General features: G+C 39.0%; 6 protein-coding genes, 1 long non-coding RNA gene and 3 other non-coding genes across 11 annotated transcripts; 6 read left to right on the forward strand and 4 right to left on the reverse strand.

Annotated features, from left to right (window-relative positions):
* Positions 1–86, reverse strand: C15C6.5. The gene has a single exon (NR_050638.1). It is a non-coding gene; the product is annotated as an Unclassified non-coding RNA C15C6.5 (non-coding RNA).
* C15C6.t1 lies at positions 4–76 on the forward strand. Its single transcript has one exon. It is a non-coding gene; the product is annotated as a tRNA-Arg (tRNA).
* A 3,546-nt stretch (positions 87–3,632) lies between the features above and the next one.
* Positions 3,633–5,121, forward strand: C15C6.1 (uncharacterized protein). The gene is made up of 5 exons (NM_060678.7): positions 3,633–3,735; positions 3,983–4,165; positions 4,481–4,583; positions 4,628–4,743; positions 4,790–5,121. Exons 1-5 carry the CDS (start codon positions 3,640–3,642, stop codon positions 4,874–4,876), a joined length of 585 nt encoding a protein of 194 aa, NP_493079.1. The 5' UTR covers positions 3,633–3,639; the 3' UTR covers positions 4,877–5,121.
* Positions 4,299–4,423, reverse strand: C15C6.6. Its single transcript, NR_050639.1, has one exon. It is a non-coding gene; the product is annotated as an Unclassified non-coding RNA C15C6.6 (non-coding RNA).
* Positions 5,122–5,239: 118 nt separating the features above from the next.
* Positions 5,240–7,210, forward strand: C15C6.2 (DUF7778 domain-containing protein). 2 transcript variants are annotated; one of them, NM_060680.6, is made up of 4 exons: positions 5,240–5,367; positions 5,931–6,188; positions 6,241–6,492; positions 6,910–7,142. In NM_060680.6, exons 1-4 carry the CDS (start codon positions 5,305–5,307, stop codon positions 6,976–6,978), a joined length of 642 nt encoding a protein of 213 aa, NP_493081.1. In that variant the 5' UTR covers positions 5,240–5,304; the 3' UTR covers positions 6,979–7,142. The 2 variants fall into 2 exon arrangements, with proteins under 2 accessions (NP_493081.1, NP_493080.1); NM_060679.7 differs by having other exon boundaries at positions 5,252–5,367; positions 6,241–6,518; positions 6,910–7,210.
* Positions 7,211–8,497: 1,287 nt separating this feature from the next.
* C15C6.3 (YTH domain-containing protein) lies at positions 8,498–14,090 on the forward strand. Its single transcript, NM_060681.3, has 8 exons — positions 8,498–8,542; positions 8,661–8,930; positions 8,993–9,057; positions 9,843–9,981; positions 10,396–10,494; positions 10,603–10,987; positions 11,631–12,322; positions 13,201–14,090. The coding sequence occupies exons 1-8, from the start codon at positions 8,500–8,502 to the stop codon at positions 13,605–13,607; spliced, it is 2,100 nt and encodes a 699-aa protein (NP_493082.2). The 5' UTR covers positions 8,498–8,499; the 3' UTR covers positions 13,608–14,090.
* Positions 14,091–14,506: 416 nt separating this feature from the next.
* Positions 14,507–16,599, forward strand: popl-4 (Ribonuclease P protein subunit p29). Its single transcript, NM_060682.7, has 5 exons — positions 14,507–14,585; positions 15,341–15,467; positions 15,519–15,675; positions 15,978–16,053; positions 16,319–16,599. The coding sequence occupies exons 1-5, from the start codon at positions 14,531–14,533 to the stop codon at positions 16,498–16,500; spliced, it is 597 nt and encodes a 198-aa protein (NP_493083.1). The 5' UTR covers positions 14,507–14,530; the 3' UTR covers positions 16,501–16,599.
* A 339-nt stretch (positions 16,600–16,938) lies between these two features.
* On the forward strand, positions 16,939–17,724 carry linc-18. The gene is made up of 2 exons (NR_101632.1): positions 16,939–17,033; positions 17,612–17,724. It is a non-coding gene; the product is annotated as a long non-coding RNA linc-18 (long non-coding RNA).
* sdz-14 lies at positions 17,653–19,173 on the reverse strand. Its single transcript, NM_060683.6, has 3 exons — positions 19,072–19,173; positions 18,793–19,021; positions 17,653–18,348 (listed from the first exon to the last, which is right to left on the reverse strand). The coding sequence occupies exons 1-3, from the start codon at positions 19,125–19,127 to the stop codon at positions 17,905–17,907; spliced, it is 729 nt and encodes a 242-aa protein (NP_493084.1). The 5' UTR covers positions 19,128–19,173; the 3' UTR covers positions 17,653–17,904.
* Positions 19,174–19,832: 659 nt separating this feature from the next.
* On the reverse strand, positions 19,833–23,699 carry F14B6.2 (Lactamase_B domain-containing protein). Its single transcript, NM_060684.5, has 9 exons — positions 23,521–23,699; positions 23,051–23,233; positions 22,443–22,778; positions 21,475–22,267; positions 21,040–21,381; positions 20,373–20,447; positions 20,218–20,327; positions 20,073–20,170; positions 19,833–20,023 (listed from the first exon to the last, which is right to left on the reverse strand). The coding sequence occupies exons 1-9, from the start codon at positions 23,616–23,618 to the stop codon at positions 19,896–19,898; spliced, it is 2,163 nt and encodes a 720-aa protein (NP_493085.1). The 5' UTR covers positions 23,619–23,699; the 3' UTR covers positions 19,833–19,895.
* Between the last annotated feature and the right edge of the window lie 401 nt (positions 23,700–24,100).

Below are 24,100 nucleotides of genomic sequence, written 5' to 3' on the forward strand. Positions count from 1 at the left end.
CGTGGCCTTGTGGCCTAATGGATAAGGCGTCTGACTTCTAATCAGAAGATTGCAGGTTCGATCCCTGCCTGGGTCAAATGTTTTTGCAACACCTCATTAACCGGATATTCAAATTTCCACACCTCACAAAGCATTCAGGATTCGGTTTTCCACCCCATATAATCCTTGTGTGATCCGAATCTCGGATAGTGCGCGCGCGCGCGCAGACTTTTATTATGGAGAATTTAGGAGAGTGAAGGAAGTATTTGCATTTCTCATTTTCCTCACTAAATCGTCGCCCACTTAGACCCCTCTTCCTCCTTTATAGCCGTTCCGCGTAAAAGGCAACTTTCATTTATTGTGGTTTCGAAGTTTTGAAACACTTTTATGGTTCTCGACCAAAATTTACGATGCAAAATTAACTGGAGAGCACATATTTCAGTCAAAATTCAAACTTTTCCAACTTTATCCTAGTACGATGCTCCGAAATCCCGCTCCTGATGCGGTCACAGTTTTCCTTTCATTTGCATGTCGTTGTAACATTGTCCATTTCGTGGTTTTTCACCCTAATTGATATCCATTTAAGTTGAAGAGACTGGAGTGGAATAGTAACTTGTTTCCAATGTATCTTCCATGTTGTTTTGTAGTATGACTTAGAGAGACCACCCACCGCCATCTTTTTTTCACTTTTTCATTCCTTTTTCACTTCTTGCAGCAGTTTTTCGGCTGGAAAGTTAGGCATTCTGTGCTAGTAATAAAAACGGCGAGTTTGCAACTATTGAAAGTAGTGCGGTTTTTGATTTCTGTACCTCATGCGATGCAAAATTTTATTAGGATCATTTTTGCAATTGGAAATTTTTTGCTAGCACCATTAGTTAAGGAGTTACGTGTGTTTAAAGGTTAGCAGGTGAGAGGAAGAGGCGCAGACCACGAGACACTCTGCCTCTCTGCGTCTCCCCCTCTCTATCAGCTAAACTTCAAACCGTTGTATTTCCTGAACGGCTGCAGATTTTTAAAAAATTTCAAAAGGTGAAATATTTGAAATGTTGCGCTGAACATTTTGGCAGTTGACTACTTTTTCGTAGCTTGGCTTATTTTGAAGATATTAAGACTTTCATTCATCGAGACTTTTTCACGTAAAACCCCCTGACACCGGAAATCTTATGGTTCATTGACCATCAAATCTGTGACGCAACACGCGAAACCTGTTCATTTTCTGCAAGAAACTGTGAGAATTATTAAATTTTTTACAACCAACACAGCTTCACCTTTTCTCGATTGTAATCCCGTTTTGTCTCTGATTTTCAAGGTTTTTTGCCCCCAGCTTCAAGTAAGTTAGAATCTAGCCCCGTTCGTTCTAATCTCCTCGTCAGCTTCATCAAAAGTTTCCCGACGGAAACTTGTCCAATTTGTACCCGAAAAATCAATCCAATTACGGATTAGTGCTGCGAAAAGACAAAGAACAGGTCTCCCCGTTGATGGCGTAACGGTTTTCCCATGTGACATTACATAACGGTAAATTGGATGTCTGTAAGCTTTTGGTGCTTTCAGGTAGGCCTGGCGGGCCCTGTAGGCTCCCAGTAGTCCCACTGAAAATCGTCTCGGTGTCTATGCAAACTTGACTTGTCGTCATACGTTATCTAGGTTAACAATCTCTAAAAATCTAGGCTTAAACTAGATATTAATCTTTAAAAAGTGTCTGCCATGCTTATATATTCTTCAGTTTTGCCATTACGTATACCTCAGTTTTTTGAAAATTTTTTCTTTATTCCTTTAAATTTTCGCCCAATATATATGTACCAGGGGTGGGCGGCAAACAATTTTTCTGACAAGTCGGGATACTGGCAAATTGCCGGAATTGTTAATTTTCGGCAAATCGGCAAATTGCCAGAAATGAATATTTCCGGCAAATCGGCAAACTGGTAAATTGCCGAAATTACAAATTTCCGGCAGGTTGACAAACTGGCAAACTGTCAGAAGTGAAAATTTCCGGCAAAATTGGCAAACTGGCAAACTGCCGGAATTGAAAATTTCCGGCAAATCGGCAAACCGGCAAATTGCCGGAATAGAAATTTTCGGCAAAATCATCACACTGGCAAATTGCCAGAATTGAAAATTTCCGGCAAATCGGCAAACTAAAAAAAATTTCCGATTTGCCGAATTTGTCGACAAAAACATTTTCCTAACAGCAAAACCCTGCCCGGTATGTACTATATGTTGTGGCCAAAGGTAGGCACCGCAAATAGTAGCTAGCCAGTTTGCCGATTCGCCGGAAATTTACAATTCCGGCAATTTGCCAGTTTGCCGATTTGCTGGAAATTTTCAGGTACCATAAACAGACACTACAGGCAAGCACTAGCAAATTGGTAGTTCAGGTACCATAGAATTTCTACAGGTAGTTTCTATATCTTCTAGGTAGAAGTTATAGGTAGGCACTATAGTAGAATAGGTAGGCAGGCAGGTAGATATCATAGATACCTACCGGCAAATATCTTTCAACACTGTTAGTAAGACAATTTATGCCCCTCCAATCAAATAATATGCAATCAAATAATTCAATATGATAAGCATAAAAATGATTGATCTAATATAATACATTTGAATTCTGTCTCCTCTTCCTTCTCAGCTTTACCCTCATATCGGCACTTCCCTTTGATTTCTGTTTCATAGCCTGTTTATGCGGGCGGAAAAACGTAAGGAGATTGTAGGCGTGGCCGCCCGAATCGAGGGAAAGATGGAGGTGAAAGATTAGATCAGGAAAATTGGAAATGTTGAAGAGATTCCATTTTCGGGCCAAAAACGCTTCAAGTATGTACCTGCAAGCTTTTGGACAATACCAATCACTTGAAACTTTTTTTTCGAGATTGTTGAAAGGCTGATTTTTTGATGAATTTTGATGTTTTATGAGACTTTTTATGAAATTCCAAAATCCAGATTATCGCTTGAAAATCCACATTTCTTGAAGGAATCCATGTATTTCTACAAAACTAGATGCTCAATTCATTTGAATTTTTACCGAAAACTTGCTCAAGTCTTTTTCTTCCCAAAAATCAATTTTTAAAAAATTTAGGTAACATGGGTCGGAAGTTCTGACCTCTATTTCTACAACAATTTCTGCTCAATTTATTTGAAATTTCACTGAAAACTTATTCAAATCTTCTTCTTTTCGAAAATCGAATTTTAAAAAATTTAGGTAACATGGGTCTTAAGCTATGTCAGTTCTAGTCTACCCTACTCATTTTTCCCCTTACTCACTACATCCTCACTACGTCCGATTTCAAGGTACCATATCTCAGGGAATCTCTAAGCTAGAAAAATCTTGTCAACTAGCAAGATATTTATCATTTCTTTGTCTGTCTTTTCACAACTGTCAACTTTTTGCTAGCTCCACTGGCTTTTGAGGTAGAAGACCTCAAAGTTCAGTAAGACCTTTCTCCCGTCACTTTTTTCCTTCCAAAGCTATCCTATCATAATGATAAGGATATATTGATAAGGTGAGAAATTGATATATGCAGATTGTGAAAAAAACAGTATCCGGATAGATAAACCCCTTTTTTGCAGTAAAATTCATCCCGATACCCAGTTTCCTCTCATTTTTTACATTTCCTCTGAATGTTTCAATTTTCCTATTCAAAAACTGTGTGAGATTTCAGAATCGCCATGGTTATGATACAGGACTCGTCGTCTTCTCAGCTACGTGAGAAGCGACCATTAAATACGCCGCCGAGATTCGTTTTCGGGAAACTTCACATTCATGTAAGTTACTTTGGAAGGTGATATCTTTGAAATGGAGGGAGATATCAAAAAGTTTTCAACTAGTAAATTGTTGAGCAAGAAATTTTACACATTTTCGTAGTTGACAACTTTTCAATACCTCATACGGCCCCAGAGATAAAAGGCTGTAAAGTTGGAGAGAGAGAGAGTTGAGAAGCAGAGAGGCAGAGAGCCTCGCTGTTTGTGTCTCCCATCTCTCGGTATTCCAATCAAACTTTCCATTTTTCAGCACACAATGAACGTCATCGTAGCTGTCGGGGTGCTGGCAATCCTTATCATCATGGGAGCTCTTTACATGAAGTTCAGAAAGGCAATGTTCGTCATGATGGTCCCGTCTACAGTAACCGTGCTCACAGTTTTTGCAATCATTTCTAAGAGGCATCGATTTGTTTGGCCTGTTGTAGCGATTTCGGTGAGACTTTTTTGATAAGCATAGGTTTAGGCTAGGGCTTGGACTTAGGTTTAGGCTTAAGTTCAGGCTTATTGTTAGGCTTAAGCTTAGGCTTAGGCGTAGACCTAAACTTTAGCTCAGGCTTCGACTTAGTTTTAGGCTTAGGCTTAGGCTTAGGCCCAGGCATAGGCTCAGGCGTAGACCTAGGTTTAGTCTTAGGCTTACGCCTAGGCTCAGACTTAGACCTAGGTTTAGGCTTAGGCTTAGGCTTTGGCTTAGAAGAAGCTGAACCTTTCTGAAATTTATTCGCAAGCCCAAAAATCTTGAAAATTTCAGATGTTTCACGTGATTCTCTCCTGTTATGCACTCGTCATCTTCAGCTTTTACTTCTTCATAAAACCATACTACATCCTTATGATCTCCAACTGGATGTTTGATAGTAAGTGTGCAATTCATTGATAACCGCTCACGCTTTTTTTTCAGCAATGCATGGCGAGAAGAACGCGGCGTTCTACCTCCAGTCACTGGCAATGTACACGTTTCTGACGTGTTTCATGCTGTTCAACGCGTGGCAAGCCCATGTCGGAATTCACTATATTGTAAGTTCGCTCTATGGCACAGGAGTTTCATGTTATAATGTTCCAGGAGCACATCTTCTCCGAACGTGAAGAATCCGAGCCACAACAGCTCCACCAACCAACTATTGTTACAGTCAACAAGCCAATGTACTGATTGCTCATTTTTCATTTTCTCTGTCTCTCTACTCTAACACTAAGCTTTACCTCTGAACAAAACTTACACGAGAATCGCGCCAGCAGACTTTGCTGGCGCTTTTTCCGACAATCTAACACGCCAAGCTTTCAAAGTTGTTTTCAAAAAAACGAAGAGAAACTAACTTATTACTGATCTCCGGATCTTTTGCATTTTTATTAATTTTAATTTGTTTGTATTATATTGAATAAACCGTGAACTTCAAAAAAAATGTTTTGAATTATTTCTTTTGAAATTCAAAATTTAAAAATAAGAAAGAAATTCAAATTCCCGCGTAACCTTGATCTTTGAACTCTCCCCCCTCTGCCCTAGGAAATCCGAATCAATCGATAAATCAGTACTCGAATCGACTAACCTTCGAAGAAGCCCAACAACTAACCCCAACAAGAATGTCTTGCGTTCAACAACAACGACGCTCCACCGGACTCCGCATCGCCGAGCGATTGAACAAGGTAAGCACACGGTTGTTTGGCCTAGAATGCGGGGGCTAGGCCATTACATCGACTGGGAGCCGGTGTCCGGCAACCGGCGACGGTGACCCAGTCTTCAGTGTTTTTTCCATGGGTACCGGTTTTCGGTTTTTCTGGCAACTGGGCTCAGGATAGCAGGCGCACGGGGTTCTGCCTGGCCTTATACTTTGGAATGGCCGGAGTCGATTTCCGGCGAAACCCGTGCAAGCGGTGCACCTCAAGGCTACCAAATCTTTCGTGTTCCGTATTAGGGCAAAGTGCCGGCGAGCGGAGACCTAGGCGAGCATGTGGTGCCATTACGGCTGTCCCATTACGGGCTGATCTACAAAAAATGCAGGATTTTTTTGCCCAAAAAATGTGGCGTCAACACTTTCTTAACCATGCGAAATCAATTGAAAACTCTGCCGCATTTTTTGTAGATCTATGTATAAACCGAAATGAGACACTCTGAAACCATGTGGGCGAAGTCCGAAAAAATTTTTTTGGCGAATTCAGCGACCGACAAAACCACCAAGGTACTAGACCATAACCTTCCTATTTTTCAGTACATCACTCTTCCAAATCGCCACAGCTTCACAGTGGATTCCAAGGATGTGTTCCAACGTGGTCAGGTGCTCAGCTACATCCGATCCAAAGCACCCTTCCTGCTCGAACATATCTCCGAGGCAAAGGAGCGATTGATAACCGTGACGTCACGCGGTTTGATGATCATTTACGAGAATGACGACCACGGATTGGTGATTGATTTGCGATCGGCCAGGAATGTTCTGTGCACTGCTGATCGTTCGAAAAAGCAGCGTCATGTAAATTGAGCCGTCTGACTCTTTCCTATTCAAATTCCAATAATTGTTGCAGTTCCGCTGTCACATCAAAATCCGCATGCAACGTGGCAATGTTCACCTCTTTGTCGGCCATAATGATGTTCACAAGTGGACGTGCGCGATTATGAGAGCCGCCGGAAAGTGCTTGCCGTCTACAGAGCCCCGCGATGATGGAAGCCTTAATGTCGCGATGATGACGGCGGTGGAGGATTCTGGAATCTTTGAAGAGATGTCGTCTACATCGTCAGCATCTTATGACTATGATGAGGATGATGAAGTCGACGAGGTGAAGCCCACTGCCATCGAGCAAATGTAAGTGGGAAGTCGATGAGGTTTTGAAGCTCACATATGCGTGAAAATGGAAGAATGGCCGTGTAAAACCTCTAACACATGTTGTTATCACAATCTTGTGTCGATTTACGCAGCCTGTGTACTCCTCGAGGAGAAGACTTAATAATTAAAATTCTGGAATTTGGGCCATTTTTGTGAATTATTCTGACATTTTCCCGGTCAACTCAAGCATTTTAGGTGAAATCTGATGGAAACTGCATGAAAAATTAGCTAAAATGCTCTGAAATCGGGAATTTTAGCCGCGCCAGGCCTGCGTAAATCGGCACATGGCCGTGGAAGAGGTTTCACACGGCCAGCTCTTCCGTTTTTAAATTTCAAAATTTATATCATTTTCTCAACATCATCCTTTCAGACCACTTCCCCATGTCTCCGTCCGGTCTCTTCGCCAGAAACTCGAGAAGGAGCTCGTCCTGAAGCCTAAGGAGCAAGTGCTCGCCGAGCAACAACACAAAGCCAACTGCGATGAGCCAAGCTTTGTCTCTGAAATCTTCTGCACCCCAAGAGCAGTTTTCAGCGATGAAACTGTAGTTCTGCTGGAGCCAACGAATGCCAGAGAGAGGAGAGAATACGAGGCGCAGGCGGACAGAGAAAATCAGTGGTGGACTAGATCTCTTCGGTGCTAATAGAATTCAATAAAGTATCTTATTTTCCTCGTTTTACAAAAATTAGGGCTCCAGGGAAGCCTATATTGTTGCAGATTTTAGAAATTTCGAGATTTCAGTTTTCCAGCTCAGTTTCTCAAGCAGAAATACCAAAATTTTCAAAAGTTTGCACCCATGGTAACTCTTTTTATGTGACCATAAATATGTGAAAAGATCCAATAAAAAGTTAAGATGGGCTGCACTATTTCGTCGTTTTCTTTTCCACCTCCTACAGTGAACAAATCGCGGCGCGCGCGTATTTTGTTTGTATGTTTTTCGGCCCCGATATGTGCAGCTAGTGAAAGGGAAAAGTGTTCCGTGTTCCCTCGGCGATGGTCAGTTTCCACAGTTTTTAGTTAATTTTTATAGGTTTTTTTTTAATTTTTCACAATTTTAGGGAAAATTAGATATGAAGTAGAAATTTTTACACTGAAATCGACTTAGAATGCCTCTAAATTATGCAATTCCTTATTGTTAAATCTATTAAAATTCGGATAAAATTTTGACAGTGCAAAAATTAGCTAGAAATCTCAGTTTTGTCACCTTTTCCTGCCAGAAATTGATTGTTATTCAATGTCCATCTATTTTGTCTATTTTCGCTGATTTAGGTGCATTTTCAGTAAATATGTGCTCAATTTTTGTTAATTTTGAACCTAAAAACTCGGTTTTCAAAGCTTTATCGAATTTTTAAAATGAAAATCTCCAATTTTACATGTTTTTCTACACACTTTGAACATTTTCGTTGACTTTTCGTAGTTTCTAACCCAATTTTTTGAAAAATTACAAAATCTTCTTATAAATTCATTAATTCACCTTCCAAAATAATAGAAATAATTATTTCTATTAAAAACAATAAACATTGCCCGTCAAATATCGCGCCTGCGTCCCCTGCGGTGTTTGCGTACATCATCGATCTCACTCTCTCCATCTCTCTGCGTCTCTCACCATTTGCCACGTCGCTGGCATCACTCTCACTCTCTCACTCACACACAACAAAACGCGGCGTTCTCTGGACGAATTGCCCGAATTCACGAATAAATCTGCAAATTACCGATGAAAATCGATTCGAAATTCGATTATTTATCCATATAATTATTGATATTTTGTCCCCTTGGCCCCCCGAATTCGCAAAAATGCCTATTTCCCACCAAATCTCACTCACTTCTTCTCACACTTTTTTCCAGTTCTTCTTGAGCATAATTCAAAGGTTGAGTTCGAATTGAATCCTGTGTAAATCTTCCCAGCAGACAAATTTTGGCTTTAAATAATTCGAAAATTATTGATTTTTCGTATTTTAAGGTATGGACGACGAGGATTCACTTTTGGAACGAATCGCCGAAGTTGGTGAGTTTTAGACGATTTTTAGCCGTTTTTTCGTAATTTTTGAGTCATTTTACCCCAAAAAATTATATAAAATTAAAAAACAAAAAATGCAAAATTAAAGTAAAATGCTCAATTTCAGATAATCTAGAAGAAGAAGAAGAAGACGATGAAGTAGTGAAGTCAGGCTCTCCGGAGGCAGAAGCCGAAGCTCTGGACTATAACGAGGATCCAGAGGACGGAGAAGAAGGTGAAGAGAAGGAAGAAGCTTCGGAAGACGGAGAAATTGAGGAAAAAGCTGAGAAATCGGATAAAGAAGATGAAGAAGAGAAAGAAGACGGAGAACTTGAAGACGGCGAGCTCGAGGACAGTGATGACGGCGAAATTAAGGATGATGAGCCGCAAAAACGAGGTAGAAATTGAATTTTTTTTTTATTAAAATAATGGCTTTAAAGTAATTTCCATGAATTTCAGCGCCTATTACGGCTCCAGCTGGGTCCGCTAGAAGGCCCATAGAGGTTGGTTCGAGTATGAATGATGTGAGTCGATGTTGTCCGTCTCGTTTTGCATGGAATCCTGAAAGTAGCCTGAAAAAAGCTAAAAATTGCAATTTTTCGTGTCAGAAATCGATTTTTATTCGTTGTTTCGTGCAATTTGGCACATTTTTGCTCTTTTTTCACAAAAAAAAAGCGCAAAAAATCGGACACCGGCAGGTGGAAACCCGAATTTCGCTATTTTTAAATTAATTTTCCCATAAAATAACCCACAAAGATCAATTTTCACAGTGAAATACGTTTGAAAAGCCCCATTTTCAGTAAAAATGCAATTTTTGGAGTAGTTTTATCGATTAAACCGCAAATTTCGGATAAAACCTTCAATTTTTCTTGTCATAGCGGTTAGAAATCATTTTTTACTGGATTTCTACGATTTTTCGCTCATTTTGGCTCAATTTTAGTCGAAATGTGCACAAAATGCCCTTAAATCAGGGAAAAATCGGTCAAAATGGGCAAAAAATAGTAAAAATTATGTGAAAAGCGATGGAAAACTGCATAATTGTGAATTTTATCCGATTTTTATCATTTTTCCGATAAAATTACCTATTTTTACTGCAAAACTCCAATTTTCCCAATTTTTAGCTTTCTTTTGTCGCTCATTTTAGTCAATTTTATTGGCTTTTTCTGTCTCAAAGCCTAATTTTCAGCGATTTTATTGATTTTTGTGAAATTTTTGAGCTTTTTGATGCATTTTAAGCATGATTTTTAACGTTTTTAATCATATTTTGTGTGAATTTTCTGCTTTCAACCCTCAAATTCTCAATTTTCAGAACCGAATTTCCCGTCCAATGGGTCGACAACTTCCACCAATCCGGAATCATCCATATGTGCCACGTCGCGAAGATCCTGGAACAGTTTCATGGGAAGCTGCACTTTTAGCAGCAAAAAGAGCTGTTAATGGTCGCGAAGGTTGGTAAAAATTGATTTTTCAGCTGAAAATCCGAATTTTTCAGTCCAAAAAACAGAAAAATCCGCAAATTTCGAAGAAAAACACTGAAATTTGCAGTTTTTCAGTGAATTTCAGAGCAATTTTTGATTTTTGGAAGTAAAAAATTCGGCAAAAAATACAAAAAATCTCGGGAAAACTGGAAAAAACTCAAAAAAAACTCAAAATTTCCCTCAAAACCGATAATACTAGCGATTTTTCAATAAAAGTCACTAATTTCATAGAAAATCTCCAATTTTACCACTTTTCATTAAATTTTTTTCAGTTTTCCTGCTGAAAATCTACAAAATAGGCGAAAAACTGCCGACGTTTAGCTAATTTTCATGTTTTTAGACCATTTTTCAGTGTTTTAAAGCTTAAAAATGCTCCAATTTCAGACGCAGAAGCTGATCGAGGATCCACGTCACCTACGGATCCAGACAAACGGGCGATCCCATCGCTTTTGGACATCCGGACCCACAAACCACAAATGAAAGGTTTAATTTTACGCGAAATTTGAAAATAAAACGAGGTTTTTCGGTCCATTTTTTGGCCATTCACCTCTAAAAATGCAATTTTCTACCTAAAAATTCAAATTTTTTCAGATCTCGGCCCACAAGTGATCTACCCGAATCGCGCGCCGCCAAATCCATCATCATCACAAAATCGATTTAAACGTGACTCCGCGCCATCGGCACCGGCTCGCGATGCTCCAATGTTTCGTGGCAGGACCATTAGTCAGCGCCAGGCGCCACCACAAATTACCCGCCGAAATTCGTCAAAATCACCGCCTGCACGTGGAATTAGCTATTCGCCGTCGAAATTCGATGCTCACGAGATATCCAGTGATACAGATGAGGAAGCAATGCAGAAACGACCGCCGAGAGAGCGGAAAATTACACTGAAAAAGGCGAAACGGTCGTCTTCGGTGTCTTCGTCCACTTCTGAGTGCGTAAAAAGACTGTTTTTATGGGAAAATCGTCTAAAAATGTGTTTTTTTCTTCATTTTCAACAAAAATCGCAAATTTGGCGCAAAAATTTGGTTTTTTTCGGCAAAATAATGTGTTTTTCCATTGTTTTTCAATTAAAAATTCGCAAGTGCGGCACGAAAAAAGGGGCGGGGTTTCGTTTTGCAAGTCTGCGGCGCGGCTTTTTATTTTCAGATTTTTCAAGGATTTATTCGTTTTTTTCTTTAAACTAAAATTTTTTTTTTTTTTTTTTTTTCTTTAAACTAATTTCTATTAAACTAAAAACAGTGCCGCAGCCTTGCAAATCGAAACCACGCCCCTTTTTTCGTGCGGCACATGCGGATTGGAAATTTAACGCAACTAAAAATGGTTAAAATTACAATTTTTTCCCAAAAATTCGGAGAAAGTTGCAAAAAAATTGGAAAAATTGACGAAAATTTTCAAAAATCAGAAAAAATTGCACAAATGGCTAAAAAATCGGTAAAAAATTGCCAAAAATCAGAAAACTTTAAAACAAAATTTCAAAAAACCGGAAAAAATTTGCAAAAAAATGGAAAAAAATTCTAAAAATCGGAAAAATTGCAAAAAAAATTCCAAAAAGTTGCGAGAAATCAGTAAATTGGAAAAAAAATCGATAAAAAAACCAAAAAAAATTCTACTTTCAGAGCCACAATCCCTGGAGCCCGTGACATCTCCACCGACTCATCTGACGCCGGATCTTCTAGCAGACGGCGCCGAGCTCGTCGCCGAAGTCACCGATCTCGTTCCCGAACCTATTCAACATCCTCAGATCGTGGAAGCTCATCGAAACGATCCCGTCAGCAGCAGCACATGAAGCGGAAGACTCCATCGTCACCATCACGAAGATCCCGAAGCCGTTCACCTCCACCATATCCACCGGGACACGATAAAAAAATGTTCCAGCAGAAGAAAAAACGGCAGGATAGTGTGGTTACAGGAGATATTCATGCTTATCGGATCCCGAAACGAAGCTCTTCCGGCAGGGATTCTCAGAATTCTTCGTTTTTCAGCAAGAATGGAGCAAGTAGCAGCTCAAGATCTCAAATCAAACGATCTCGTCAAAGATCGGAGACCCCACCGATGGTTCCATCGGCGAAACGTCGGAAGGATGATCAGAAGCAGAAGCTTCGACGTGGAGACACTGCTGGTGGACCTCAGAATATTAGTGGTGATAGTGATGATAGTGCATCGACATTTGACTCTCGGCGAGGAAAAAGGATCTCGAAGATCAAACGGAACCGCCGATCGCCTTCTAAGGAGAGCATCACGTCGAGAAGTAGCTCGTCGAGCTCGTCGAGCAGAAGCAGGAGTCGATCTAGTCATTCGGATAGCTCAGGTGCTGCTTTATTTGGATGAAAATTTTGGGGATTTTTAGCGAAAAAATGGAAACATTTGTTTAAAAAAAAAACCGCCAGAAACTATAAAATATGTCGATTTTAACGGAAATAAGCCTTTAAAATTTGATATTTTCACCCGAAATTTGAAAAAAAAAAGATCAAAAATCGATGAAATTAACTCAATTAACTCAATTTGACACTAAAAAATCGCAAAATTTGAGTTTTAAAAAATTCCGAAAAAAAATCCGAAAAACTATGGTATTTACGTCAAAAAAGAGAAATTCCATTGAAAATTGATTATTTTTTCTAGAAGTTTGAAAAAATCCATCGAGAAATCGATAAAATTTTGGTTTTTCCTGGAAAAAAACCACCCCAAAACTATAGAATCTATTAGAATGCAAAAAATTTGCTAAAAAATGCTGAAATTTGATGAATTTCTATTCATTTTCACCACAAATTTGCCCTAAAATTTCCGAAAAACACCGAATTGCCATGTGTCGATTTACGTGGCTCTCGTGTACTCCTCGAGGAGAAGATTTCGCAAATTTTGGCTTTTTCAATACAAAAATTAGATTTTTCTATTGATTTTCTATTAAAAACCAACACGAAGATTTTTCGAACATTTTTCTCGGCAAAAATTGAAAATTTGAAGAAAAATTGCAGAAATTCATTGGAAAATTTCCCAAAAAAATTCCAAAAAATCAAAAAAAAAATCGCATAAATATATCAGAAAAATTAGAACATTTAATTTTTTCCAAAAAAAATTTTTTTTCGAAAAAACGTCAAAAAATATAAAAAAAAAACGAAAAAATAGTGATTTTCTTTGAAAAAATCAGAAAAAATCGCCAAAATTATTCAAAAATTAATTTTTTTCCAGATTCCTCCAGCTCCAAACTTCCATCTCGCTACCGCCAAAAACTTCCAACGGAGCAAGAGAAAATCAGCTCCGATGAGGATGAGCCAGCGGAGCCAATTGCTCAAAAAGCTGCAGCTCCAGTGAGCCCAAATCCAGCTTCATCGCGCTCCGCATCACCGGAGCCAGCTCAGCAAGTCGATGAGCTTCTGGAATCCGAAGAAGCTGCTCCACCACCACCACCTCCACCGCCACCAGAAAATGAGCCGGAGGAATTTCCACCACCACCACCGTCGATTTCGATTCGGGAAACGAAGAAACAGTTGAAAATGCGGCTGAAATCAATCAATAAAATGCTGGAAATTCAAAAATCCTCCCCGTTGCTCGAGGGAAATTCATCGGAGAGCTCGGCCACGGCGACTGCTCAATGAGCACTAATTTCTTGGGATTTTTAATTCAAAAAGTTGAAAAATAGTCTAAAAAGCTGAAAAAAACCGAGCAATTTCGCTGATTGGTCCAAAAGTGGGCGGAGCGAATCGCTGATTGGTCGCAGTTGAATTTTTCATTTTTTGTTTTTTTTTCAATTTTTTGAAGCAAAATCCCTAGAAATAAATTAAATTTCATATTTTATTTATTTATTCCCCATCTCCTCCCACCCACATCTAAAGTGCAATAGAGCACGCTTTCTCTCTCTCGTTTTTGCTACGGTTTTTCAATTTTTCCCTTCTTTTCTCTCTACCAAAATCGCTATAATATTTTTTTTTAATTGGGTTTTTTCAATTATTTTACCCCGAACCCCCCCTCCCCGTCGGTTTTTGTGATTGTTTAGAAATATTTTTATGTGTGGTTTAGTTTTTGAAACTTTTTCTGTTTTTTTTTTGTCTATATAAATACAATATCTGGGAATTTTTAAAGATTTTTTGTGTATTTTTTGGGTTTAGAGACGATTTAATATTCAGAAAATGACTTATTTCTTTTTAAAAACTACTATTTGAATATATGGAAGAGCTGGCCGTGTAAAACCTCTTCCACGGCCATGTGTCGATTTACAAGACTCGTGTACTCCCCGTGGAGAAGATCTTGCAGTTATTTGCTATTTTTCACTTAAACCACTAAACGAAACAAAAAATAATTTTAAAAAGTGTAAAACCACGTATTTTGAAAAAAAAGGAAAATCTTCTCCTCGGGGAGTACACGAGCTGCGTAAATCTACATTTCACCGATATTTCCCAAAAAAATTCGAAAAAAAACCATCAAAATTGATGAAATTTTTGAAATTGTTCCCAGAAATTTGAAAAAAAATACAATTTTACTAAAATATCCGTTTTTTTCCAGAATTCTATCGAAAAAAAAAATGAGCAAAGACGTACGAATTGGAGAGCCAGGAGAATCCACGTCTCGGGGAGGAGGTAATTTTCAATTTTTGAGAAAAAAATAAATTGAAATTTTGAACTAAAAATGATAATTTTCCGTAAAAAATTGGAAAAACAATCAAAAAATCGTCAAAAAATCAATAAATTTACGAAAAAATCGATAAATTTTCCGTAAAAATCAATTTTTTTGGAAAAAACCTTCGAAAAGCCAATAAACTTAAGTTCAATTGAAAAAATCTATAATAAAATAAATAAATTTCTCAATCTCTTTTTTAAAAAATCGATAATATTCCGTAAAAATCCAAATTTTAAAGAAATCTTCGAAAAATCAATGAATTCGAAAATCGATAATTTTTTTTCAAAAAAAATCGATAAAATTTCAGAATAATCAATAATGTTTAGAAATGAATGATTTTTCGCAAAAATCAAAGAAAAAATATTCGAATAATCAATAATTTTATAAAATCAATATTTAATTTTCCCAAAAAGTCGATAAATTTTCGGTGAAAATCGATAATTTTTCAAAAGTCAATAAATTTTCAAAAAAATCAATAATTCAAAAATTTCGTAAAAAATCTGAAAAATTTTGAAAAAAAATCAATCATTCAAAAAAATCGATACCTTTTCAGAAAATCCGCTACCTCACCTGATAATCGATACATTTTAGCCGATTTAAAACCGATTTAATTCCGAAAAAATCAATAATATTTTTCAAAAAATCGATTTAAATACGGACAAATCATCAAATTTTCAGAAAATCAATAATTTTCCTTTAATTCCTCGATTTTCAGGAGATCGTCTCGGAGTCTTACATCTCGAAAAAAATGTGACCAGTCACTTCAAAAGAAAATCCAAAAAAACGGAAAAAACTAATTTGACACGTGGAAGACTCACCGAAGACGACAAAAAAGCGTTCAAGTTCGTAGATTTTCGAATTTTTTCGAAAAAAATCCCTTAAAAAAATTACAGATTCGCTGATATCGTTCCAATGAACACAGATTGGCAGAAATATTTCCGCGAACGACTCGGAAATCACTTTTCAAGTACGAAAATCGAGAAAACTATTCTAAAATCAGATTATCATGGAGCTCTGCTGACAATTTGGCTTGCCGAGAATCCCACACAGGTAATTGTGTACTCCACGAGGAGTTTACGCGGGAATTTATTGATTTTTTCTTGGAAATTTGTTGATTTTCCGATAAAAAATTATCGATTATTTTGCGTTAAAAAATATCGATTTTCGCGAAAATTTATTGATTTTTCGATAAAAAAAATTATCGATTTTTTGAGTATTTACTGTTACTGTTTTTCCTAAAAATTATCAGATTTTTCCGAGAAATGTTTTTTTTCATAAAATATATATACTTTTTGAAAAAAAAAAACTTTTTTGCTGAAAAAAAAAATTATCGATTTTTTGAACTTTTCCAGATTGGAATTAGCGGAATCGTCGTTCTCGAGACACGCCACACATTTCAAATGGTCACACAAGAGGATCGATTCGTTGGTAAGTGGGTCTCGCCACGATCTTCGGGCGGGAATTCGAATTTCGCGCGGCCACACCGAAAGGCGAATCTGCGGAAACGGGATCTGCCAGCGTTTTTCTCGAAGAACAACGCTATAACGATTCCCGGCTCAACAACACGCGTAACACCGGAGCATCGTTGTAACGTATTTTTTTCGAGAAAATGCTGGCACAGACCCCATCCCCGCAGATTCCCTTTTCCGTGGGGTCTCCGCGGCCCGGCGGGAATTCAAATTCAAATTTTCAGTAATTCCAAAGAAGGGCTCCGTCTTCCGATTCATCCTTGGTGATCGTCTCTTCTCACTGTTCGGCGACGGAATGCGTACTCGACCGGCGTGGCGCGGCAAAAAGCCACGTATCAAGCGTCTGCTGCCAACTTTCATTCGAGGAACTCTTCAGACCGTACCTACCGTCTCCACGAAGGATTAATTTGAATTTCTGAGAAATTTCCCTGTTTTTTTTCCGTTTTTTGTTGTCTGTTTTTGAAAAGGAAATAATAAAAATTCTGAATTTGAAAAACTCTGTGATATTGGACAATTTTCATGAGAATTTATTGATTTTTTGAGACTAACATCAGTTTCCTCACGTGGTGTCAGTATGTCCCATGTCGGTTTGATCTACAAAAGTGCGGGAATTTTTTCCCAGAAAAAAAACAAGTGAAATTAGCTGAGATGTCTGCGTCTCAACTCCCGCTTTTTTCGAAGATCAAACCAACATGGGACATTCCGACACCACGTGTTTCTTTGGAAATTTATCGATTTTTCGAAAAATTATCGATTTTTGACATTTTTTGCAATTAAAAATTGAAAAAAGGGAAATTCAACGTGTGAACTCAATAAAATTGTAAATAAATTGTAGAGTTCAAATTAGATTTTTAAAGTTTTTTCGATCATTCCTCGTTGCAATCACGATTTTGGTGGTTTTAACTAATATTTCGGTTTATATATTCTATATTTGTAAAGGTTAGTTATTTTTTGGGTTTGGCTTCCATGGGATTCAGGCGCGGTTTGGGCGCCTTTTGAAGCGGCCGACACATTTTGAGTTCCGCACCGTTTTAAACAAAAGGCGCGGGTCGCTGTTGTGAGGCCCGCGAAGCAGGCGTATTGGTACCTGCCTGGAAGCTCTAGTTTTGTCAGAAGTTGTGAATTTTTGAATTAATGAGCTAGCGCTTCTATGCAGGCGCCAAATCACCTGCCGCGCCTGCCTTACGACGACCTCCGCCTGCCTTACACTGTGAGCCGCGCCTGTGCGGCGCGAAACCGGAAATGTGTCGGCCGCTGCGAAATAACTACTTTTCGTAGAAATGTGGCGCAAACTCCACGCCCTTGATTCTAGTCATAATGCAAAATTGAGGCAGGCGTCAGGCCCTGAATCCGCACCTGCCTACCTTGGAAGCCAAACATTTAATTGTATAGTTGCAATAAATCAAAAAACTGGCATTTCCAATAGGGAAAAATAGAAAAAAAAGCGCGTGTATTGCGCGAAAAACAATCACCCTTTCAGATTTTTGTCCTATTTCAATTTTTTATATATTTTACAGAAATGACTACAGTTCAACAATTTTTGGAAGTGGTGGGAGGACACAAATCGACTCGTTCATTGATATACTTGAACTAACCAGCACAGCATCTGAGAGCAATAAAATTTTGTATATATATGTGCAACTTTTGAACATTAGAATCTCTTGGAAAGTGGAAAAAATTCTACATTTCTGAATGTTTTGGTTTTTTTTAAAAGCAATTAATTAATAAAAGATGGAAACTAAAACAAAGGCGAAAAAAATAGTGAAGATTACGAAAAAGCCGATTATCATCTGCAAAGTAACATATCTGCTCACTCGAAGTCACTATCCAATTCTAGATTTTCCACGAATTCAAAGGATTCGTCAATATCGGATTCATTGTTTTCCTCAGCCTCCGAAATTTCTCCGTTGAGCCCTTCAATCTCCTGTTCAAACTCTTTTTGCAAGCTCTTAAGAATCCCTTCAATTTCCTTCATACTCGATTTTCCACTAGAAACCTGTTTCAATTGAACTCCATAGGTCTGAGAAATACGGATCAAATTTGAGACAATTCCCATATCTGTGCCCTTTCCCAAATACTCATTGATAATGTCTGTGGCTTGAAAGTGAAACTTCATTTTGTCTTCGATGAAGTTCTCGGTCTCCGGGGAAAGTGGAGCTGGCGTGGTTGGCTTGACGAAGGTGATTTGATCATCAAAATCAGAGTCTTCGATTTCTGATTCTTCCTCGACTCCTTCGTCGGTATCTTGATCTTCCTGAAATACGAATTTAGAAAAATTCAGTAAATTTCTGTATGTCTCAGCGCTTTAGCGCAAGTTTTACCAAGCCGTTTGTGCTAAACCTTATAGAGTGGGTTTTACGGTTTTAAAAAACTTGAACTTAAACTAGACTTACTTTTAAACCTTAAGAAAATATGTTGGCTAGACAGTTCTCACGTAAAAAAGTTGAACTCATACTGTCTGGAGCATCTAAACGCCAGATATGTAAGTTCAGGCATGGTTTAAGTCAACTATCGAACTGTAACTTCCGTGTTAAATTTGTCAAAGCTGACATTCACGAGTATGGATATATTAGCACAAAATTCATATCTATTACTCTCCAAAATCCCAAACTTTGATACCTCATAACTCCGACTTAGTTAAGAGTTTCATATGGTAAGTACCTATATAATGCACCATATTAGCATTAATTGAACTAACCGTTTCCTCCACCCTGTGTGGTTGCTCTCCATACACATCCCACCATTGCATACACTCTGCACATCCCACATGCGGACTAAAATATGGTTTACTGCCTTCCTCAACAATGGATACAAACGGCTGGACCCTTCCACTACTGTCAATTTCAATCAAAACCGTTTCACGTAATTGCTGGCATACTCGCGTGAAAAATCGAGATGCGGGTTCTGGTGTAGATGGTTGGGTGAATCTGAAAATAAATTATTAATATAGGGGTCATAGCTGGAAATAAAAACTCACTTGAACCAATTCAAAATCCCGAAGAAAATGAGAATCCACTCGAAGACGGAAAACATTGCTCGGGAAACCGCTCAGCTGGCGTTTTTGCACAATGAATGGCTGTGAGACGAGCTAAAATGTGTTACAGTCTCACCAAGACGCGCGTTTTGAAACCTAGTTGTCTGCGTCTCTCAAATCTATGTTCTATTTTGTCAGAGCAGGTGTTAATTACAGCGGCAACCTTATTGAAAAGAATGGATCGATAAAATGCTACTAGCGGAATTGCGCAAGGTTTAGCAGAACTGACCAAACTCCAGAACTGAAATTGAATGAAAAAAAAAACAAATTGAATGAAAAAAAAAACAAATAAAACTGAAATAAACTGTCATTAAAGAAAATATATAAGTAAGATATAGGGAAATTGCAAAATAAATTGCAATCTTTTTGAAAATGTAGAAGTTGATTCCGAGAAGTACCAATTTTCAACTGAAAAGGTGAGAGGGCCTCGGTCATATAAAACACATAAGGCTTCCATGAAGGCGCGAAAACGCCTGCTACGCCCGCCTTGTGACGACCTACGCCTGCTTTGCGCCAGGAGCCTCGCTTACTGTATAGTGCGGCGCGGAACCCGAAAAGTGTCGGCCGCGTCGAAAAAATCGCCTTTCGCATTATGTGGTGTAATCACCAAGCTTTTGACTTCATAGTTCAGGAATGAGGCGAGAGGCCGGCGTGAGGCTCTAAAACCGCGCCTGCCTCCCATGGTAGCCCTAAGAACACGTACATATATAAACATAACATTTATTAAATCCAAAAACCCGTATACAAAAATCTTAAAATTCTACATGTCAGACGGCTTCTCCATTGCTGCTCACACTATAATTAATACTCGTCTCTTTGATGGAATTGTCCACAAGACGACAGCAGCATCGGTACGCGATACCGACTACTATCGCGTAGAGTATTAATACAATATCTGGAATTTCAGAGTTTATTGGGCAAATTCAAAAGCAAATTACAATTACCTATGACAAATGCGACGAGCAGAAACTCAAATAACGAGTCGGATGTCATCTCGTCGATCAGGAAATACATTATACTTGACATAATGGCAATTGTTAAACTGGAACGAGAATTTTTTAATTTATGAAAAATTCAAATTTTACTTACCTGGTAACAAATCCAACTACCAAAAACAAGAAATCAAATACAATATGGAGCACGAAGAGGCTCCAGCGTGGCACACAGATTCCCATTATGAACGGAACAGTGGAGAATAGCTGAAATTATTGGAAATAGATAAAAGGTAGACTGTGAGATGTTACCACAAAAAGGCACCAAACGTCGAAAGCCATCCGGGCAAGGCAGGTTGAGGATTCCTTGAGCTTGGCGATTTCCATCTGGAAAATTAACTGATTTTGCGAGTTCTGCACTCCCCCGGGCGACTCTTTTCGATACCAGGAATAGGGCATAGGGCTGTACAAATAGGCTTCCGGTAGTCCGATTTTGACACCACCGGACGCACATGTGTCCGGTTTGGAGTAGCTTTCCACGGCGGCCGACAACTTCCGAGTTTGGCCACTCACTATAAAATTGTTGATTAAATATAGTGAGTGGCCAAACTCGGAAATTGTCGGCCGCCGTAGAAACCTACCGCAAACCGGACGCATGTGCCTCCGGTGGTGTCAAAATCGAACGACCGGACGCCGATTTGTACAGCCCTATCTAAAAGCATCAAACTTTATAAAAACCTTAATAAGAAAACTGTCACAACTTTTGAAAATTTTACAAACTCTGTTGCGACCCCAGGCTCCTGATATCAGACTTTGGTCAGACTTCGGTCAGGCGGCTCCGGCCAGCTTGCCAAAAGGCAGAACATCTCTTCAAATGCCTGGCAGAGGTCCAACCAAAGTATGTCCACAGTTTTTAAGGATCAAAAACAAAATGGCAAAGAAGTTGTCCAACACAACAAAAGAAGCTCTCAAAACTTACCTCCAAGTGCAAAGGATCATAGGACTTTGTCGTTGACTCCAAATGTCCCATATTCTCAAATACAGGTCGATACATGGGTGTCACACTGGACACGTAAACCGTCTCAGTGTCCGCATCATTGATCTCCACGTAGTACGGAGCTTCAGAGGATGGCGGAATGAAGTGGAAGGCCGGCGGAGTGGAGGGTGTAGAGGATGCTGATTCGAAGTGGATGTGCTGTGGTGCCTGAGCGGGACCTGAATGAGAAGAATGGGATGGTTGAAGATCCGAGAGGGAGATTGGTGGAGTGTAGGCTTCGAAAGCTTCCTTTTTCTTCTCCCATTGATCCTTGCTCATACCGCCCTAAAAATAGAGATCAGGTTAGACTGGAAGGGCTGGGACAACAAACGATCGGTGACCTGCCGAGTCTAGAGCTCTATCTAAAAAAATACTCACCGGCAGAGGTTTTTCTGTGCTAGTTGTAGCCTCCTCGAATGTCTCCTTCAACATAGGCTTCTGACTTCTTTCATGTGCTTCCTGTATGACCTCCTTCACCCCTTCCTCCACCTGCTTCGTCTGCTCAGTAGTCTTCGGTGCCAGGAAGGTGGTGTACTTCAGCTCATCCATATCCCACATCATTCGTGTACTCTCCGATAGCTTCAACTTCTCTTCATCTTCATCCTTCTCTGATGGTGATGCTGTAGTTGCTGATGGTTTTCTGCTAGCCTTTTGCATAGGATACCCTCGGATTTGCCCCTGGTTTGAGAAGTTTGGATCCTGGGGGTCCAGGACCCCATTCATCCAGGAAGACTTTGGACGAGGTGTGGTTGGGGAGAGACTTGATGATTTTCCAACAAGATGTCTAGGTTGCTTTGTGACTTCTTCATCAGATTTTGGCTTCTGGTTCAACTTCTTAGATTTCTTCAAGCCCTTTCCCTTCGGTTTCCTCGAGACTGCAGTATCAGGGATAACTGAGGTAGAGGTTGAGTTGTTCAACAGTTTTTCAGCTTCAGTCAGCTTCTTGGCCTTTTTCAGTCCTTTTCCCTTCTTCTTCTTCTCCTTCTTTTTCTCTTTCTCTTCTTCATCCTTCTTCAGCTCCTTCAGTAGATCAAAATGTTCCTCTTCCTCTCCTCCATGCCTGGATTTGATCTTCGACACGTAGATTCTAGGTGCATTTGCGATGTCAATCTCGATGAACTGCTCCTCGTCAGAGCCAACTTTCTCGACTCGGTTGCGGATGGTTTTCATTCTGGAAAATAATAATTTTTGTGAGATTTGTCTCTTAGCAGCAGTTTTCAAAGCGACTCTGATTTTCTCGGTTTTTTTCTAAAACTTTTTTGGCCTACGAAAATTGCGGGAAACTAATACGCGAGTTTTCTTCTGTGTGACGACTCCCGCATTTGTTGGAGATCAAAAAAACTCACTTCACCACCCCCGTCTCCTCCCCGGACAACTGCACAATTTGAGTATTCGTAAGCGTAACCATCGTGGTCATTGGTAGATCATCATCAGGCTCATAGGGAGGCACGGCAGGAATGTGATTGCTATCGATTTTCCGTTGAAAGTTCGGAGGCAACGGTCCAAAATCTAGTCGGGGATCGATTTTCGGAGCATCTGATATGATATCGTTGGCCGGTGAAGTTGATCTACCATAAAGCGGTTTCTTTTTCTTGTCTTTTTTGTTGATGACATCGGTCTTCGAGTTGTCATCGTCATCATCGTCGGGGATCTTCGAGAATTTTCGGGGGTCAGATTTTTCGCTGAAAAAAGGTGTTTTAGTGAAGAGTTATAATTCTTTATATAGATGATTTTTTTTGCAATTTATCTTCCGAATGCTGTACGAAATTTATCTACTGTATACCCGGGAATTCAGGCGCATTTTTTCAAAAACGAGTGGTTCAGTTTTTGTAAAACTGTGACCACAGCACGCGTCTAACCCGAATTATGTCTGGTGTTCGGTAGAGACATTTGAACAGTTGCACTACCTGCTGGAGGTGCACCTAGGTACTTTCCAAGTAGTATAGAAACTTACAAAGCTATGGACCGCTTCGCTCGATACATGTAATCTGTCGGCTGTCCACCATTCCATGCAGCACACCGAAAATCAAATGTCTCATGTTCTCTGATGATCCAGAAAGATATGCAGAGACACTTGATAAGTACGATCAGTACAAGAACTACTGATAAGGGGCAGCCGAAGAAGAGCACACTTTTTCTGAAAAAAATACAATTTTTTATATTCGGCGGAGACTTGTAAGTGCCTTTGAAAGCTAGTTAGATTTTGTTTTTTAAATTAAAAATTGTAAATTCTGACATTGGTAACAGTTTTCCAAAGTTTTGGAAAAATATTGTTGACTGAAATTTTTTTTCGCTATTTTCGAAAAAAAAAGTTTTTTGAAAAGATCCTATTTTTTTCTTAACAAAATTCAAGTCGACTTTTTTTGTGGAACAAGTTTCAAAATATGTTTCCCAACTAGACACTCCAACTTCTCTGCGTCTCACCTCGCATTCTCTCTCAAAATTGCTCCAGCTTTGAGATCAATTACTTGTTGTTTTCCAATGGGGGTCGTCGGAAGAACCGACGACGATGTCGACATCATTTTTCCAGAATTTCAAATTTTTAGAGTTTTTTTTTGTTTGTTGTGAAGATTTTAGACGATAGATGAGATCATTTGAGAGATCTGGAAATTTGAATTTTTTAGGAGCAAATTTATGAAAAAGGAACGAGAATACTCCAAAAAATGCCCAAAGTTCCAAGAACAAGTGTAACCAAAAATCGAAAAACTAATAAATCTTGTGAAAACCAGCAGAAAAACATTAAGCGCTTGCTCCACTGAAGCAATGTGCTCATCAAATAAAGCTAATCCACTAGTCAAAAGGAGTCCAAACTCAAGGGAAAAAATAATTGAAGACGAGTTAGGAGGACAAAAAAAAGATAAGGAAATGTATTAGGAAGATTAGGTTATATGACTTGTGATATCTCAAAAAATAGGGAAGTTATAAAAAATGTTCAACTAGAGAGATGCTTAGCATAAATGTTGAGCACAACAAAGATGAGGAAATGTATTAAGGAGATTAGGTT

This window comes from Caenorhabditis elegans, chromosome I (genome assembly GCF_000002985.6).
Source record: "Caenorhabditis elegans chromosome I".
Classification (NCBI taxonomy): Eukaryota; Metazoa; Nematoda; class Chromadorea; order Rhabditida; family Rhabditidae; genus Caenorhabditis; species Caenorhabditis elegans.

What these genes read in the sequence shown, in the direction of transcription:
- C15C6.1 (NM_060678.7), top strand. Translation starts at nt 3,640, where the DNA reads ATGGTTATGATACAGGACTCGTCGTCTTCTCAGCTACGTGAGAAGCGA. An exon ending in CTCCAACTGGATGTTTGATA is followed by an intron (nt 4,584 to 4,627) that starts GTAAGTGTGCAA and finishes CTTTTTTTTCAG; the next exon opens with CAATGCATGGCGAGAAGAAC. An exon ending in ATGTCGGAATTCACTATATT is followed by an intron (nt 4,744 to 4,789) that starts GTAAGTTCGCTC and finishes ATAATGTTCCAG; the next exon opens with GAGCACATCTTCTCCGAACG.
- C15C6.2 (NM_060679.7), top strand. Translation starts at nt 5,305, where the DNA reads ATGTCTTGCGTTCAACAACAACGACGCTCCACCGGACTCCGCATCGCC. An exon ending in GTTCGAAAAAGCAGCGTCAT is followed by an intron (nt 6,189 to 6,240) that starts GTAAATTGAGCC and finishes TAATTGTTGCAG; the next exon opens with TTCCGCTGTCACATCAAAAT. An exon ending in CCCACTGCCATCGAGCAAAT is followed by an intron (nt 6,519 to 6,909) that starts GTAAGTGGGAAG and finishes TCATCCTTTCAG; the next exon opens with ACCACTTCCCCATGTCTCCG.
- C15C6.3 (NM_060681.3), top strand. Translation starts at nt 8,500, where the DNA reads ATGGACGACGAGGATTCACTTTTGGAACGAATCGCCGAAGTTG. An exon ending in TGATGAGCCGCAAAAACGAG is followed by an intron (nt 8,931 to 8,992) that starts GTAGAAATTGAA and finishes CATGAATTTCAG; the next exon opens with CGCCTATTACGGCTCCAGCT. An exon ending in TAGTCATTCGGATAGCTCAG is followed by an intron (nt 12,323 to 13,200) that starts GTGCTGCTTTAT and finishes ATTTTTTTCCAG; the next exon opens with ATTCCTCCAGCTCCAAACTT.
- popl-4 (NM_060682.7), top strand. Translation starts at nt 14,531, where the DNA reads ATGAGCAAAGACGTACGAATTGGAGAGCCAGGAGAATCCACGTCTCGG. An exon ending in GACGACAAAAAAGCGTTCAA is followed by an intron (nt 15,468 to 15,518) that starts GTTCGTAGATTT and finishes AAAAAATTACAG; the next exon opens with ATTCGCTGATATCGTTCCAA. An exon ending in TTGCCGAGAATCCCACACAG is followed by an intron (nt 15,676 to 15,977) that starts GTAATTGTGTAC and finishes GAACTTTTCCAG; the next exon opens with ATTGGAATTAGCGGAATCGT.
- sdz-14 (NM_060683.6), bottom strand. Translation starts at nt 19,127, where the DNA reads ATGTTTTCCGTCTTCGAGTGGATTCTCATTTTCTTCGGGATTTTGAAT. An exon ending in GGGATTTTGAATTGGTTCAA is followed by an intron (nt 19,022 to 19,071) that starts GTGAGTTTTTAT and finishes ATTTATTTTCAG; the next exon opens with ATTCACCCAACCATCTACAC. An exon ending in CACACAGGGTGGAGGAAACG is followed by an intron (nt 18,349 to 18,792) that starts GTTAGTTCAATT and finishes TTCGTATTTCAG; the next exon opens with GAAGATCAAGATACCGACGA.
- F14B6.2 (NM_060684.5), bottom strand. Translation starts at nt 23,618, where the DNA reads ATGATGTCGACATCGTCGTCGGTTCTTCCGACGACCCCCATTGGAAAA. An exon ending in GCGAAGCGGTCCATAGCTTT is followed by an intron (nt 22,779 to 23,050) that starts GTAAGTTTCTAT and finishes ACCTTTTTTCAG; the next exon opens with CGAAAAATCTGACCCCCGAA. An exon ending in GCACAGAAAAACCTCTGCCG is followed by an intron (nt 21,382 to 21,474) that starts GTGAGTATTTTT and finishes CTCTATTTTTAG; the next exon opens with GGCGGTATGAGCAAGGATCA.